Source organism: Sus scrofa, chromosome 7 (genome assembly GCF_000003025.6).
Source record: "Sus scrofa isolate TJ Tabasco breed Duroc chromosome 7, Sscrofa11.1, whole genome shotgun sequence".
Classification (NCBI taxonomy): Eukaryota; Metazoa; Chordata; class Mammalia; order Artiodactyla; family Suidae; genus Sus; species Sus scrofa.
This window is the reverse complement of record NC_010449.5, coordinates 91,247,591-91,264,348: the sequence shown is the minus strand read 5'-3', so window position 1 is coordinate 91,264,348 and position 16,758 is coordinate 91,247,591. Positions and strand designations below refer to the sequence as shown.

Below are 16,758 nucleotides of genomic sequence, written 5' to 3'. Positions count from 1 at the left end.
TGCAGGTTTGATCCCTGGCCTTGCTCAGTAGGTTAAGGATCTGGCATTGCCGCAAGCTGTGGTGAAGGTTGCAGATGTGGCTCGGATTCCACATTGCTGTAGCTGAGGTGTAGGCCAGCAGCTGCAGCTCCGATTGGACCCCTAGCCTGGAACTTCCATATGCCACCGGTGTGGCCCTAAAAAACAAAGCTAAAGAAGTTCTCGTTACTTTGACAGCAATCAAAGATAGTCTAAGATAAGGGGCCAATATTAGAAAAGTTCAAGCTACCCAGGCCCAAGGGTCTGTGGAAAAAGGTATTTATTTATAATGTATTTAAGGCCCCTGGAGAATAGGGGACAGAGGCATTTAAACAAAAACAAACAAACAAAAATTTTTTTGGCCACCCCCTCGATATATCGAAGTTCCTGGGACAGGGATCGAACCTCTGGGCCCCATCACCACCAGATCCTTAACCCACTGCACCAGGCCAGGGATTGAACCTGCGTGTCAGCAGGGACCCAAGTCGTTGCAGAGACAACATGGGATCCTTAACCTGCTGCACTACAGCAGGAACGCCAACACATTTTTTATTATGAAACATCTGAGGCTGGCAGAAACACACAGAGAGTAATTTTTTTAAAAGCATAAATTCACAATTCATTTTTGTCAAATCTTAATTTCTGTCATATGTGCTTCTGGTGTTTTAAAGAAATGGATCACTATATACAGCTGGAGCCTCCAGTGTACTTCTCCCCAATATTACTGCTCTCGTTCCAAGTATTTGCCCTACATTTGGTTGTGTTCACATTTTTACCTCATTTGTACACACCCCTAAACACACCTGTTTTGTGCAGGTTTTAAAAGTTTATATAAACTGTGTTGTTCTACGTATATATAGCCTTCTGATCTTTTTTGCTCAATAGTGGTTTTTGAGATTTATTGATCTTATACAAGTAGCTTTACTTGAGTGAATTTTTTTTTTTTTTTTTTTTTTTTTGGTCTTTTTGCCTTTTCTAGGGCCATTCCCGAAGCATATGGAGATTCCCAGACTAGGGGTCCAATTGGAGCTGTAGCCACCAGCCTATATCAGAGCCACAGCAACACGGGATCGGAGCAGCGCCTGCAACCTATACCACAGTTCATGGCAACCCACTGAGTGAGGCCAGGGATTGAACCCTCATCCTCATGGTTCCTAGTCGGATTCATTAACCACTACGCCACGACGGGAACTCCTACTTGACTGATTTTTAACTGCAAAGTGGTATTGCCATTGTACAAATATCCTTAACATGGTTATCCATCCCCCTGTCAACAGACATTTTAGAGTATTTTCAATTTTTCACTCATGGATGCTGCAATAGACAGTCTTGTAGAAGTTTCTTTATAACCAAGACATTTGGATTTATTTCTACTATTGCATTTTGTATTTTCTAGTCACTCCTTTTTTTTCTATACTTTTTTCTTTTCCCTGCCCTGAGTTAATAGACTTTATTCCATTTTCAGTAGCTGCTCTCCTGATCTGCTCTATTTCTATTCGAGTTTTCTTTTAAAATTAAAGTACAGTTGATTTACAATGTTGTGCCAATTTCTGCTATGCAGCAAAGTGACTCAGTCATACATACATATATATATTTCTATTTGCTACTACTATTATTCTAGACTTTAAATCTTTATTTATTTGGCTGTGTAGGTGCATACCAAAGTTCCTGGGCCAGGCATTGAACCTGAGCCAGAGCTGCGATCTACAGATGCAGCAATGCCGGATTCTGCTCTGCCACCTGGGAACTCCAAGACTTAAAATCTAGATTTTTTTTTTTTTTTTGGTATTTTAGGACTGCACCCGAGGCATATGGGAGCTCCCAGGCTAGGGGGTCAAATTGGAGCTGTAGCTGCTGGCTTATACCACAGTCACAGCAACACCAGATCCAAGCCACATCTGCAACCGACACTGCAGCTCACAGCAATGCACGATCCTTAACCCACTGGGCAGGGCCAGGGATTGAACTCACATCCTCACGGATACTAGTCAGGTTTGTTACTGCTGAGTCACGATGGGAACTCCCCAAATCTAGATTAAAGACTACTATCTCTTCCCCCCTTTCTTCTCATGTGAATAGAAGCTCTGACTTTTAATAGATCACATGGTAATCCAGAATAAAGACTCCACTTTCCAATCTTCCCTGCAGCTGGGTATGACCATGTAAATAAGTTCTGGCCAATGGGATATGAGCAGAAGGAATGAAGGCAACCTTTGCGTCATATGCTCAAAGGGAAAGGGCTGGAATGTGGACAAAGGGGTGAACCACCATCAAACGTGCAGCTAATCTCTCCCCAGAGCTAGGCTGCTTATGTCTGGAATGTTACATGAGAAGGAATGGATTTTTCAAAAAATGTAGACTGCTTAGTGTCATCCTGCTTCTTAAATCTGAGGCTTCAAGTCTTTCATCAAGTCTAGAAATTTTTAAGCCATTCTGCCTTCAAGCAATGCCTCTCCTGCCCTCTCTCCTCCACTTCTAGAACCTCCAGAAGGATCCTGCCATTGTGACATCCATGGCTCAGCCTGAGTCTTCGTCTGTGTCACATGATGTCCTGGGTGACATCCTCAGGCCTGGCTTTGCATCCGTGAGCTCTGTCTCTAGTGGCACCTGATCTGATGTTCAACGGATCCACTGAATGTTTAATTTCAGTGCAAACATTTCTCATGTCTACCAGTTCCGTTTGGTTCTTTTTCTGATCTTTTTGGATGTATTTTTATTAGTGTCTATTTAGTGTTTTATTTTTATATTTTCAACAGTTTATTGTGTCTTCGATTTGAACTCAGCGATTTTTTTTTTTTTTTTTTTTTTTTTTTTTTTGGCTGCACCCAAGGCATGTATAAGTTTCCAGGCCAGGAATCAAACCCATGCCATAGTAGTGACAACACTGGCTCCTAAACCCGCTGCGCCACAAGGGAACTCCTGAACTCACTGATTTTATGGTATTTTGCCAACAGTTCTATTAACAGAATTTCTTGGGGGATTGAGTCCAGTTTGTTATGTACATGAACTTGCACTCACTAAGGGTTATTCTCCCAAGTACTTAGTCATGGTAGATCATACATTCATCTTCTCTAAGGACATTTTTTCCCCTGTGGGGACTCTGAGTGACCAGGGTTGAGGTCTTGTTCCTCCAGGAGAGAGGTTCTATGTTAGCTTCTACCAGGTCTCCCAGGGGTATCACTGGCCCAGAACTTACGGTTCCTAATCCACAGATCGTATAAATTCTAATGTTAAACCAATAACATCAGGCGCTTGGGGGACACTTTTCATTGTCTTTAGTTTTCTTTTTTTCTGCCCGAGAGCCTTGGTTAAATTTGAGAAGCTGTTCTGTCATCTTCCTGTGCTGCTGGATGATTTTCTTTTCTTTTCTTTTCTTTTTGTCCACTCTTTTATTTCACATAAAGCCTTTTGATAGTCCTGACTTTACCTGGAAGTTTCAGTTTCATCTGGAGCCTCCAAGGGCCAGAACTCATCTCTGTCTCCACAGATGTTAAAACTCAACCTTGAACCTTTCATTACTAAAGGAAAACCAGGCATTCACCCATCCCAACTCAGCTGCCAGAGTTGAGTACCACTCTGGTTTTTCCTCTTCATTTTACCCCTGAGGATTCCTTTTTTTGTTTTTTTGTTAGTACATAGCTCTGCACTTAGAAAGATATTTTATTTTTTTTTTTTGATAGGCAAGAAATAGATTTATTAAGGTAGGACGCTTTGGAGTTCCCATCATGGCTCAGTGGTTAACGAATCTGACTAGGAACCATGAGGTTGTGGGTTCAATCCCTGGCATCGCTCAGTGGGTTAAGGATCCGGCGTTGCCGTGAGCTGTGGTGTAGGTTGCAGATGCAGCTCAGATCTGGCATTGCTATGGCTGTGGTGTAGGCTGGCAGCTGTAGCTCCAGTTAGACTCCTAGCCTGGGAACCTCCATATGCCACAGGTGCGGCCCTAGAAAAGACAAAGAAAAAAAAAGAAAAAGAACGCTTGTGAGAGATGCAAGCAGGTAGGCAAGGAGGCTCTAGAAGGATCTTTTAAATATTTAGTAGATCTAGGTGTCTCATAATGGTCATTTTTAGATTTAGAAATCTATTTTAGAAATAGAAGTCTCTTGCCTCTGAGCTGTGCTCTAGACCAGCAGGCTTAGTCAGTCCCTGCTAACCCCTTCCTTCCCTCACACACCTCCAATACCACATCCAAGACAAGGTTCTCAAACTTGAGAGTCTACAAATTCAACTTCTGGTGCTTTTTTTTTCTCTACTTTCGGCTGTCCCACGGCATATGGAGTTATGGAGTTCCCAAGGCCAGGCATCTGATCCGAGCCACAGGTGCAACCTACATATGCCGCACCTGCGGCAACACTGAATCCTTGAAGCCACTGTGCTGGGCCAGGGATTGAACCAACATCCTTGTGCTGCAGAGACACCACCAACTCCAGGGTACTTCTTTTTCTTTCTTTCTTTCTTTTTGTTTTTTTAGGGCCTCACCTGCAGCATATGAAATTCCCAGGCTGGGAGGTCGAATCAGAGCTACAACTGCTGGCCTACACCACAGCCACAGCATCACTGGATCCGAGCCTCCTCTGCAACCTATGCCACAGCTCACGGCAATGCCAGATCCTTAACCCACTGAGCAAGGCCAGGGACTGAACTGTATCCTCATCCTCAGGTTCATTACCACCAAGCCAGGAAGGGAACTTCTCCAGGGCGTTTTTTTTTTTAATTTATTTTTAATTTTTTTTTTTGGTCTTTTGTCTTCTTAGGGCTGCACATGTGTCATATGGAGGTTCCCAGACTAGGGGTCTAACTGGAGCTACAGCTGCCAGCCTACACCACAGCCATAGCAATGCCAGATCTGAGCTGCATCTGCAACCTACACCACAGCTCACAGCAACGCCGGATCCTTAACCCACTGAGCAAGGCCAGCGATCAAACCTGCAACCTCATGGCTCCTAGTCGGATTCGTTTCCACTGCACCATGAAGGGAACTCCTCCAGGGTGCTTCTTAAACACAGATTATTAGCAGCATGAGACTTGGGTCAGAAGGACTGGGGTGGGGCCCGAGAAAATACACATTTAATCAGCACTCTAGCTTTCCGGCATAGGAGCTCCCAGGATGACATTTTGAGAACCACTGGCTAAGGCTTGCCTCTCTTTCCCTGAGGTGGCTGAATTCTACCCTTTCTACTAGTAGTACCTGAACCACACCCACGGGAACCCTACCGGTCTCCACTCTGCAAAGCCTGAACTAGGAGACAGCAATGTCAACACACCCAAGGTTCTAGTTCAAGCCAGTCCAGGGCCACACAGCAGAAAGGCAGAGGTGACATCAGTGACTTGTCTTCCTGGACTTCAAGTTGTGGGGTTTTTAGAAAACACTACATTTATGCAGGCTTTATTCATCAAGACTTTGACATCATTTGGAGAGAGGTAGCCTGAATTTTACCTTTACACTAGGAAAGAAGGGTTTGCTAGCTGATGGATGCAATTAAAAAAAAAAAAAAAAAAAACACAAAAAAACTACAGGGAATAGTTGATTCAACTAAGATACGCATATTTTCAGGTCTCCGCTCTCTAGATGGGTTATGCTCCAAAAGGCCTCTAAAAACAGCCATTTAGAGTATCTTCCTGGAGTTCCCGTCGTGGCGTAGTGGTTAACGAATCCAACTAGGAACCATGAGGTTGCAGGTTCCATCCCTGGCCTTGCTCAGTGGGTTAAGGATCCGGCATTGCGGTGAGCTGTGGTGTAGGTCGCAGATGCGGCTCGGATCCTGAGTTGCTGTAGCTCTGGTGTAGGCCGGTGGCTACAGCTCTGATTAGACCCCTAGCCTGGGAAGCTCCATTTGCCTCGGGAGCGGCCCTAGAAAAGGCAAAAAGACAAAAAAAAAAAAAAAAAAAAAAAAAAAGACCCAGTCTATGTGAGAACCTTTATATATGTGATCTGATACAGTTCTCAAAATAACTCTGAAAGGTAGACAGTTGGGTGCCTGCCTTAGAGGTGGGTCTGGCTCCAAACCCTGTGTCCTGGTCACCAGGAAACCAGGCTGCCTTCCACAACTTCTACGTTTAATAGAGGGTGAGCAGCAGGGAGGGGATAGCCATTCTTCTCTCCCAACCATCTTTCTTCCCCAGATTGAGGAAGAAATATTAAGGCAATAACAGAATCTCCACTATAGCCACATGTGACTCAAGATGATGCAGGACCAAAAAGATCTGTATCATGTCTTTGGCGTGTCACAGAGAGAAGCAGGGCAGGAAAGAATGCAAGATGACAGATTAGTAAATGGCTTAGATTTTGATCTTTGAAAAAAACAGACTACCTTGGGTTTCATTTTACAAGTACAGAGAGCACCTTCTTAAAAGTGCACTTTTCTGCAATGGGTAGTAAATACGCCCTAACACACAGTGTAGGGAACACAGCCGACCGTCTTGCATTATAATCATCAAACCTGCTAAGAGGCTAGAACTTGATTCTTCCACCCACTAGAAAGAAATGGTAATTATGTGATATGATAGAGGTGCTAATTATTGCTATGATGGCAATCATATTATAATATGTATCAAATGAACATGTTGCATACCTGGAATTATACACTGTTACAGGTCAAATATATTTCAATCAAATCTCTCAAAAAAGAGAAAGAAAGAGGGGGGAGAGAGGGAAGGAAGGAAGGAAGGAAGGAAGGAAGGAAAGAAAGAAAGAAAGAAAGAAAGAAAGAAAGAAAGAAAGAAAGAAAGAAGAGAAGAGAAGAAAAAAGAAAAGAAAAGGAAAGGAAAGGAAAGGAAAGAAAAGAAAAGGAAAGGAAAGAAAGAGAGTTGGCTTTCCCCAACTCTCTCTGATAGTGACCTCTGTGGGGAGGGTAGGCGCCACCTGCTCTCCAGGACTCACCTTGTCGGCCAGCAGCTCCCTTATCTTGCTGGCCTGCAGGCGGAACCTGAAAAGCTGGGTTTCCAGGGCCAGGCAACGCTTCTGCCAGTCCACGCTGCCCCGGGTCTCCACCTTGAGCTCTGCCATGATGGAAGCAACTTCTGGATCCTCCAGGGAGCCCTGAGGAACCAGCACACAGAGAGGGAAAATGCTAAGTGTGTGAGGAGGAGTTCCGTAGAGAAAGGAGGAGGAGACCCAAGGAGGAAGGAGGAAACAGGGCGGGGGAAGGGACCTGAGCCTTGCCCTCCCTCTGTCCCTTTGCCGGTTTCCTTAGCTCAGCGGGTCCCATTCCACCATAAGTTAGCTGGGCAACCTCAGGAAATCACAAAACCTGAGAAACCACAGGAGAACCTATTCTCATTGTTACAGAAGTAGAACATAAGCCTCGTTTGCTTTTCATTCAATTATCCATTTAACAAACATTGATTCAGTCCATGAACACTGATATGCCTAGAACAGCAGTGGAGATGCAAAGGGAAATAAGAGAGGTCGCCTTGTCTTTTGAGTTTTTCAGGGACTCAGGAAAGTCTAGTTGCAAAATTAGTCACAGCTGCTAATCAATATGCAGATAAATATTAGCAGGAAATGGAGAGGAGTCTGCTGGGGGGTGAGGAGTCTTTAGGGAAGACTTAAAAGTGGATAACAGATTCATCCAAGATCACATGGCTACCTGAAGGCAGAACCTTGGTTCTCAGTTGAGCACTGATTCTTTGTTTATTTTTAAATTTTTTGGCTGCGCCCTCAGCATGTGAAACTTCCTGGGCTAGGGACTGAACTCATGCCATAGCAGCGACCCAAGCCACTGCAGTGACAATGCCAGATCCTTAACCTATTGCACCACTAGAACTCCTGAGTACTGATTCTTTACTAATTTTGGATAGGGAAAAAAAATGGAATAAAAATGGAATGCTTTAAATTTTCTGGACAATTCTCTATTTAGTTGGGATTTTGTCAGTTGTCATCGAATCATCCTGTTTTGGAACAGACTCTCATTCTTTAAGTTACAAACTGCAAACCAGAAAATTGGTAGATATTTTGCTGTAGCCTCTTTATTTATTTTCTTTTGTGGCCACCCCACAAGTTACGGCGGGATCAGATCTGAGCCATAGCTGTGACCTAAGCCATAGCCGTGGTAACCCTGGATCCTTAACCCACTGTTCGGGGTGAGGGATCAAAACTGTGTCCCAGGGCTCCCAAGAAGCCACTGATCCTGTTGCACCACAGTGGGAACTCCAGAAAACCACAAGTCTTTAGAAAACACTTTATTCAAATTCAGAACAAGTAGACACCTATAACATCCCCAGCCAGGGGAATTTACACAGATGTCTCTGGGTCATATTTTAGAAGGAGAAAAACCTGGGTCAGGGATGAGAAAACAAAGAAGGATGTATGAGTGTACATGAGAGGGGAGATACAGGTGCAGAGATGGCACAGAGCAGACACGGGCTAGAAGACATATCCAACACCAGAATTTTATTTCATTTCATTTTGTCTTTTTAGGGCTGCACCTGCGGCATATGGAGGTTCCCAGAATAGGGACTGAATTGGAGCTGTAGCTGCTGGCCTACACCACAGACACAGCAATGCTGGATCCGAGCCTCATCTGCAACCTACACCACAGCCCACACCAACGCCGGATCCTTAACCCACTGAGCCAGGCCAGGGATTGAACCTGAGTCCTCATGGATGCTAGACAGATTCATTTCTGCTAAGCCACAGCAGGAACTCCTTATAATTTTTTTTTTTTCATAACCAGGACTTTTAAAATCCTTCTTCTAGGGTGCTATTAATTACACTTGGCAAGAAGCACATACCATGATATATGGTCACCTGAGGATCAAGTGATTTTGAGGAATGATTGTTAATTTTCTAGGTTGATTTTATATATATATCTATATATGTATATATATAGATATATATATATATATTTAGGGCCACACATGTGGCATATGGAAGTTCTCAGGCTAGGGGTCGAACTGGAGCTGGAGCTGCCAGTCTACACCACAGCCACAGCAATGCAGGTTCCAAGCCGTGTCTGAGACCTATACCACAGCTCATGGAAATGCTGGATCCTTAACCCACTGAGGCCTGGGATCAAACCTGCATCTTCATGGATACTAGTCAGGTTCATTACCTCTGAGCCACAGCGGGAACTCCAAGGTTGGTGTTTTTTAACTCAATGAATTTTATTACATTTATAGTTGTACAATGATCATCGCAACCCAATTGTATCGCATTTCCATCCCAAACCCCAGGCTATCCCCCCTACAACCTGTCTCCTTTGGATACCATAAGTTTTTTCAAAGTCTGTATGATAATTTTTTTTGTCTTTTTTGTCTTTCCAGGGCTGCACCCGCAGCATATGGAGATTCCCAGGCTAGGGGGTCTAATTGGAGCTGCAGCTGCCAGCCTACGCCACAGACACAACACCAGATCGGAGCCACGTCTTCGACCTACACCACAGGTCACAGCAATGCTGGATCCTTAATCCACTGAGCAAGGCCAGGGATCGAACCCGCAACCTCATGGGTCCTAGTCAGATTCGTTTCTGCTGCGCCACAACGGGAACTCCCTGTATGATAATATTTTTAAATGTCACCATTTAGAGATACATATGGCTTACAGGTGAAATGAGGTAATGTCCTGGGTTTGCTTTAAAATACTTCATAGTAGGAGGTGATGAGTGGGGTAGAGGGAGATACATGAAATAAGATTTGTCAGAATGTTGATAATTTTTGAAGCTGGGTGATGGGTATACTGGTCTCTCTACTTGAATATATGCATGGAATGTCCCATAATAAAAATTTGTCAAAAAAAAAAAATCTCGGCATTCTCATTGTGGCTCAATGGTAATAAGCCCGACTAGGAACCAAGAGGATGTGGGTTCGATCCCTGGCCTCGCTCAGTGGGTTAAGGATCTGGCGTTGCCATGAGCTGTGGTGTCGGTCGCAGACACAGCTGGGATTCCGCATTGCTGTAGCTGAGGTGTAGGCCAGCAGCTACAGCTCCAATTAGGCTCTAGCCTAAGAACCTCCATGTGCCACAGGTTCAGCTTCAGGAAACCTGTCCATGTCCTATATGTCACTAAATATTACCCTGGGGCAACAATGAGCCTGTCCCTGATGGGTTAACCATCAGTATTGCTTCCCAACCTGCATTTGACTTTCACAATATCGTTCTCCCATTTTACACCACAAAGAGCTATTATTTATTAAGTTATTAGTTAAGAGCTATTATTATTTGCCAGGCACATGTGGCCTCTTTAATTTTCATGACAACCCACAAGAAAAGGGTTGGGCACTAGCCCACACTCTCAGGTGAGGGCACTGAGGGACAGAGAGCTCTGCAGCTAGTAAGTAGCAGGACTGGGATTCTCACTCCAAAGTGCCTGTTCTTGGAGTTCCCTAGTGGCCTAGGGGTTAAGGACTCGGCATGGTCGCTGCTGTGGCTCAGGTTTGATCCCTGACCCAGGAACTTCAGCATGCTGAAGGCACAGCCAAACAAAATAAAACAAAACACCAAAGTGCCTGTTCTTGGCCACTCTGCTCCTTTCCCATCCAAAACCTGCCAAACTGATTTCACAAAGAGTGGGGTGGACTGTTAAGAATGAGAGAAATATTCTAAGAGTTCCCATCATGGCTCAGGGGTTAATGAATCCAACTAGGAACCATGAGGGTGTGGGTTCGATCCCTGGCCTTGCTCAGTGGGTTAAGGATCTGGCATTGGCGCGAGCTGTGGTGTAGGTCACAGACTCGGCTTGGATCCCATGTTGCTATGGATGTGGCATAAGCCAGCAGCTACAGCTCTGATTTGACCCGTAGCCTGGGAACCTCCATATGCCACAGGAGCAGCTCAAGAATTGGCAAAAAGACAAAAACAAAAACAAAAAAAAAGAATGAGAGAAATATTCTATAGGATCTTTCAGGATCCTTGGCACTAACGTGAACCTAGGCACGAGATTTCCCAGCGCGTGCCAGTCTCAAGTATTCTGACACTCTACCCTCCAAAAGCACAGACATTTATCACAGGTCCCAATTTTTTCTTTAAAAAACAGCGTCAGTAGACCCGCCAAGAAGGGCCCAACAATGGAACCACTGATGGGTCTGGTGATGAAGTCTTTTGGTTCTGGGCTGCTCAGAACACGGATACATGACCTCAGCCCTGCTGTCCCGGAACTGTCATCCCAAACAATCCTACATTGTGACCTCCCAGCAATCCCCACCTCAAAAGACTGGGACCAACTGGAACGGGCAGGAAGACAAAAGACAAAAACAAAACATAACCTCCTCTGAGCTAAGATCACAGCTGAAAAGACAACAGAGCCCTGTGGGGCCTCCAGAGAGGGCCCGGAGGCTTCACGTCTGATTTTCTTTGTCCTTTAAGGGGATTTTACTTCCCTTGCATAAGGTAAAAAAGTGGCAGATCTGACGTTAGGACCTGGGAGTCTTGCAACCTAGCCCAGGGCTAAGAATGAGCTGAAAAAGCATCCAACTCAAACCAAAGGGCAGGGGAAACTTAATCCTTTTGTGTAGTTAAAAAAAAAAAAGTTTGGTGAATGTTCATTCCTTCTTACTGATTGTTGAAGCTGCCACTCAGATTCCAGGGTGAGAGTGGAAACCCAAATTATCAAAATCTCCAGGGACTTTGGAAAGAAAATGTCACTGGTCTCTGCCTCACCGGGACACCTGAGATTATACCTACTCTGTAGGGAGCACTTCCCCAGCATATTCATGACATCATGGATTTGAACCCATCAAGTGCTCTGCTTAATCCTCTCCCTGCTTGGGGATGCTGGCAAGGGAGCTGGCACCCTTGTTAAGCTTGTCCTGGCACGCTAGGAGAGCTAAGAGCTTTCTAAATGGATCTGGAAAAAGGTGCCTGATGCCAAGCCAAGGCCCAGAGGCTCTTCCGATAGAAGCAGGTGGTCAGGGCTGCAGCTATACAAACATGGGATATTGAGGGAAAATACCTGTACGTTGAAGCTCTGCTGCTGAGCCACCTTGCACGAGTACCTCCCACAAAGATGGGCAAGGATGAGCAGAACTTGCAGAATGGTTTGTAACTTTTTTGGGGGGGGAGGGCATGGCACCCACAGCATGCAGAAGTGCCCAGGCCAGTGATCAAGCTCACACCACAGCAGTGACCTGAGCCGCTGCAGGGACAATGCCAGATCCTTAATCCACTATGTCACAAGGGAAATCCCGGTTCATAACTTTCCAAAGCGTTACCTTGACAGGCATTATTTCACTCATTTCCCTCGCATTATCCCTGAGACGGAGGACAGGTGATATAATTCACACTGAATCGATGAGAAAATTCCTCACATCTGTGACGTGCTAAGAGAGACAGCGCTAAGCAGTATCAGAGCTGGGCCAAGCATCCTGATCTCCCAACATCTAAAACTGCCCTCTTTCCAGGAAGATGCTTCAGGAGTGGGGACTGAGTCTCAGGCTACCAGGCAGGCCTAACACAGATACGGCATTAATGTGTTCCCTGGGGAAATGATATAAGAGAGGTGATCTGGGGACAAACCCCAGCTCAATTGTTTGTGTTATATTCTGGAAAGCTTCAGACACGAAAGTAGGGAGAAGAGTACAATAAATCCCCAAGTGCCCTCCAGCCAGCTACAATGATTACCAACTCATAGCCACTCTTGTCAAAGCCTGTTATTTGAGTCCCACTAGTGCCCACCCTGCTAAACTGCTTGGCAGAAAAGTCAAATGGTTGCTGGGGCCTTGGCACCTGCTCTGGAACTCCCTAAGCAACCCCCCTCCCCCAGCACCCTGGGCTGCCAAGGCCAGAGGCAGTAGAGATATGCCTCAGAGGCAGGGGCCACCGATAGGAGGGTAATGAACAGAGGGCACAGGGCATCATTAGGTGAATTCAGACTCCAGCCAGCATCAGAGAAAACACAAACTTGGCCTGGGATAGCTCTGGTAAGTTTTGGGATTTGACCAGAAATCGACAAAACGCTGAGATTACATTTAATTTAACCAACTTTTGGTAACAGATGCCCATGTGCGAGGTTGGGGACCTAACAATGAAGAAAGAGCCTATGGCTTGTGAGGCTCAGGTCTACAGTCTGAATATCCCGGCACTTGCCTGCAAAGGGGGCCAATCAATCCAAGTACCTAAAAGAAAGAGGGCAGAGGTCTCCACAGGAAGCATCAGAAGCTAACGGAGGCTGTTCTGGAGACAGTTTCCACTAGGCTCTCCCATGTCAGCCGGCAATGGCTTACTCCCTGAGTGCAGGCACCTGCTGTGAGCTCCATTTGCCCGTGGCGTGCACCACCACCACCTTCTAACCATGCTTTGCCAGACTAGGCTGCCAACCCGCCTCCAGTGAGGCAAGGAAGAGCTATGTGCCCCTTTTCAGGGAATGGAGCTGGCAGAGGGTGAGCAGTCACAGGGGCACAGCCCCCACTGATCTCACACTGTCATCTGCTCAAGCCAACAACAGGTGTCTTACCTCCTTTGGGTGCTGAGTGAGACACCACAATGTTGGGAGAGACATGAAAAGGTGAGCCTGTGCCAGCCTTCCGGGATCTATATACCAGAAGGGCTAGGAGAGCCAGGAATAGCATCCCCTTGAGACAAAACCACTAAAGAGCAACAGCAGAACGGAGTGCTTAAGATTCTGAGTTTGGGCGCCAAACAGGCCTGGGTTTGAATCCTGGCTCAAGCACGACTTAACCCTGTGACCTTCAACCATCTGCTTAACTCCTCTCAGCCTATCTGAAATTAAGGGCAATGATATTTGAAAAGGAGAACAAAAAGATTAAGCTGAACCCCATGAAACTGTCAACATTTAACCATTTCTTTGACCTTCAAAACTGGCAGTTTCATTGCTCACAGTATGTCGGTTTTTTTTTCTGAGAATTAAAGGAGGTATTACAAAAGCCTGGCATACAGTAAGTGCTCAATAAGTGACGGCTACTATCAACAAACCAAAGGCAAACCCAGAGCACATACTAAGAGAGGCAGCCCACAGATGTGCTCACCACCACATGGGAGAGGAGGTCAGGGAATTTTTAAAAATGATTTTATCGCTTTATTTTTGAATACTGAACAAAATTCAATATGGTGCAAAGTGAGGCATCTTCCCACCCCCGTACTCCAGCCATAGTTTCCCCAGAGGCAACCACTCTTCCGGGGATTTGTGTCTTTCAAAATATTCCACGTTATATATAAGCATTCACACACACATTGCACACACACACACACACACAAATGGCAGCACACCATACACATTGTACTTAATGCAACTCAGAGAGCCTCCTATATGGAGATAGATCTCTGCCCCATTTTCCCCTCACGCTTTTTAACAGCTTTATTGTATTCTACTGTATGGCTTTCACCTGATTTCACTTGAGTCCCTACTTGACAGACATTTGGGTTGTTTTAAACCTTTTGCTAAAATCAACAATGCTGCAATGAATATTCAACGACCAGATATCACTTCATACATATCAGAGTTTATCTGAAGGATAGTCTCAGAAATGAATTGTAGGGCTAAGTGATGTGTATATATATATATATATATATATTTTTTTTTTTTTGTCTTTTTGCTATTTCTTGGGCCGCTCCTGCGGCATGTGGAGGTTTCCCAGGCTAGGGGTCGAATCGGAGCCATAGCCACCGGCCTACGCCAGAGCCACAGCAACACAGGATCCGAGCCGCGTCTGCAACCTACACCACAGCTCACGGCAACGCCGGATCGTTAACTCACTGAGCAAGGGCAGGGACCGAACCCGCAACCTCATGGTTCCTAGTCGGATTCGTTAACCACTGCGCCATGACGGGAACTCCAGTGATGCATATTTTTAAATGGCCAAGTCCAAATTGCTGTCCATTCAGGCTTTTGTCCCTCCCCACCTCATCGGCCGCATGCACAAATTCCCGGGTCAGGAATCGAACTCCACCACAGCAGTGACCAAAGCCACAGCAATGACAACGCTGGATCTTAACCCACTGAGCCACCCAGGAACTCCCTCCTGAGGTTATTCTAATTCATCCTCCAGCTAGCAACAAGTTCCACCTGTTTCCCCACAGAAGCGATCCGTTTTGAGTTTTTGACAGGAGGGAGACAGTTCAGTTGGGTTGGCCAGGACAGGCAAGATGGTGGCTCAGCGGCCAGCCTGCTGTAAGTCACCCAGATCAAGAGGGAGGCAGTGCCTCAGCATCAGTTATGTAGGAAGCACTCTTCAACCCCCAGGGAGCAGAGGTGTACACACAGATACACAGAGAGGAGAAGAGAACGGTCAAGAACACTCTTCTGGAAGCAGAGTGGGAGGAATAATACCTCTTGCTGTGGCTGGTGACTTCTAGAGGGGGCAGAAAGGGAGCCACATTTTCTCAGCTCCCCTATTAGTTTCAACGAGTCTGGGACCACAGGGTGTATGTACCCCACTGTACCTCAGCTTTGGTGGCTGATCAGAGAGGGAGGGTGGTGGACAGTGGAGCAAACTCCACAGTTGGCATTAAGGAGGCTTCCATCTGTGCCTTGCCTCTTCCCCTTTTCAGCTGTATGACCTTGGGCGAATCACAATTTTTCGGAGTCCCAGTTTCCTCCTTTACAAAATGGGGATAACAACCTGCATAAACACTGGAAGGGATGTTCTATAAAGTGTTAAAGTGATGTAACCGTATACACAGTGTCTTTGGCACAGAAGACAGTCCACAAAGTTTAAGGAAGGAACAAATGACTTTTCCATTGAAATTGTTATGAAAATGATCTTTCAAGCAGAAGTTTTAGCACGAACTACGGCTCTGTCCAGAAGTTTTGTGCGGTGTATTCGCAGCAAAAACTTATGGAGGAGACGTCCCCGGGCAGGAACAAATCCAACAGAAAGTGAACTTACTCCCACAGGAGGGGCTTCATTGCCTCTGTCCCCTCCATTAAGGTCCCCTGAGCCCCGAAGACAGGTTCCTCTCGAAGGCTTCTAAGACCCAAAGTTCCTGGTGTCACAGGGAGACCACCTAGTCTTCTTTTCTGTTGGACTGACCCTCCTCTAGGAGTCAAGCCTAATCCAAAAAGGACCCGTAAGAGAACACCCCCCCGCCCCCCCCAGAAATCGCACAGAGATAACCCGAGATGAGACGGGGAGGGAAGCGGGAGGAGTGAGAGCGAGCGAGAGCTCAGGCAACGCGGCGGAAAGCCTGCAAGTTCGCTCTGAGTAACTGGATCGAACCGGTCCCAAACTGAGGATCCTCCCCAGGAAGGCTACTCGCCTCGCGGTGCGGGTCCCCGGAGCCTGACCTGCCGCTCCCGGCGCTCCAGGCTGCTGGGAGCTCGTTTCCAGGTACGAAAGCACCTGTTCCGGAATTGCCCTCTGGCCAGAGGGAACCGATCCTCTCCGCCCAACTAAACAACTCTCCTCGGCCAAAGCACCCCGACCCGGGTCCCCGCCAACCCCATCTCAGCCAGCTGGGCGCCGGGGGCCGCTCACCTCCAGCCTGCTCGCCGGCTTCCCCGCCGCGTATCCGGCACACGGGCGCCCGGAGCGCGCGTCCGCCCCTGACCTTGCGTCGATCTCGCTCGAGTCCGCAGCGGCCGCCGGGTCTCCGCTCCCCTGCAGCAGGGGTCGTGGTGGGCGGGGCGGACCGGGCAGGGCCAAGAGAGGTGCCCGCGGGCAGGCAGTACAAAGCTGTGCGGACCTCGCAGCGCCCCATTCAGCGCTCTGCCGCGCCCCCTCCCCGCCCGCTCCCCGCCCGCTCCTTAAAGGCAGAGCGCCCGGCTCCGCTCCTGGGGCGGCTCGCCGAGAGGCACAGGAAATGACCTCAGCAGGCTCCAGCCTCCCACCTCTCGGCACCGCTCGGCC

At 46.8% G+C, this 16,758-nt stretch overlaps 1 protein-coding gene across 1 annotated transcript in view; it reads right to left on the bottom strand.

Moving 5' to 3' along the window:
- Positions 1 to 16,664, bottom strand: part of LOC106508372 (pleckstrin homology domain-containing family H member 1-like) — a 45,487-nt gene extending 28,823 nt beyond the window's left edge. The window contains 2 exon segments of the mRNA XM_021099392.1: positions 6,899 to 7,057; positions 16,387 to 16,664. Coding sequence (XP_020955051.1) covers positions 6,899 to 7,024 — 126 coding nt within the window. The 5' untranslated portion in view covers positions 7,025 to 7,057; positions 16,387 to 16,664.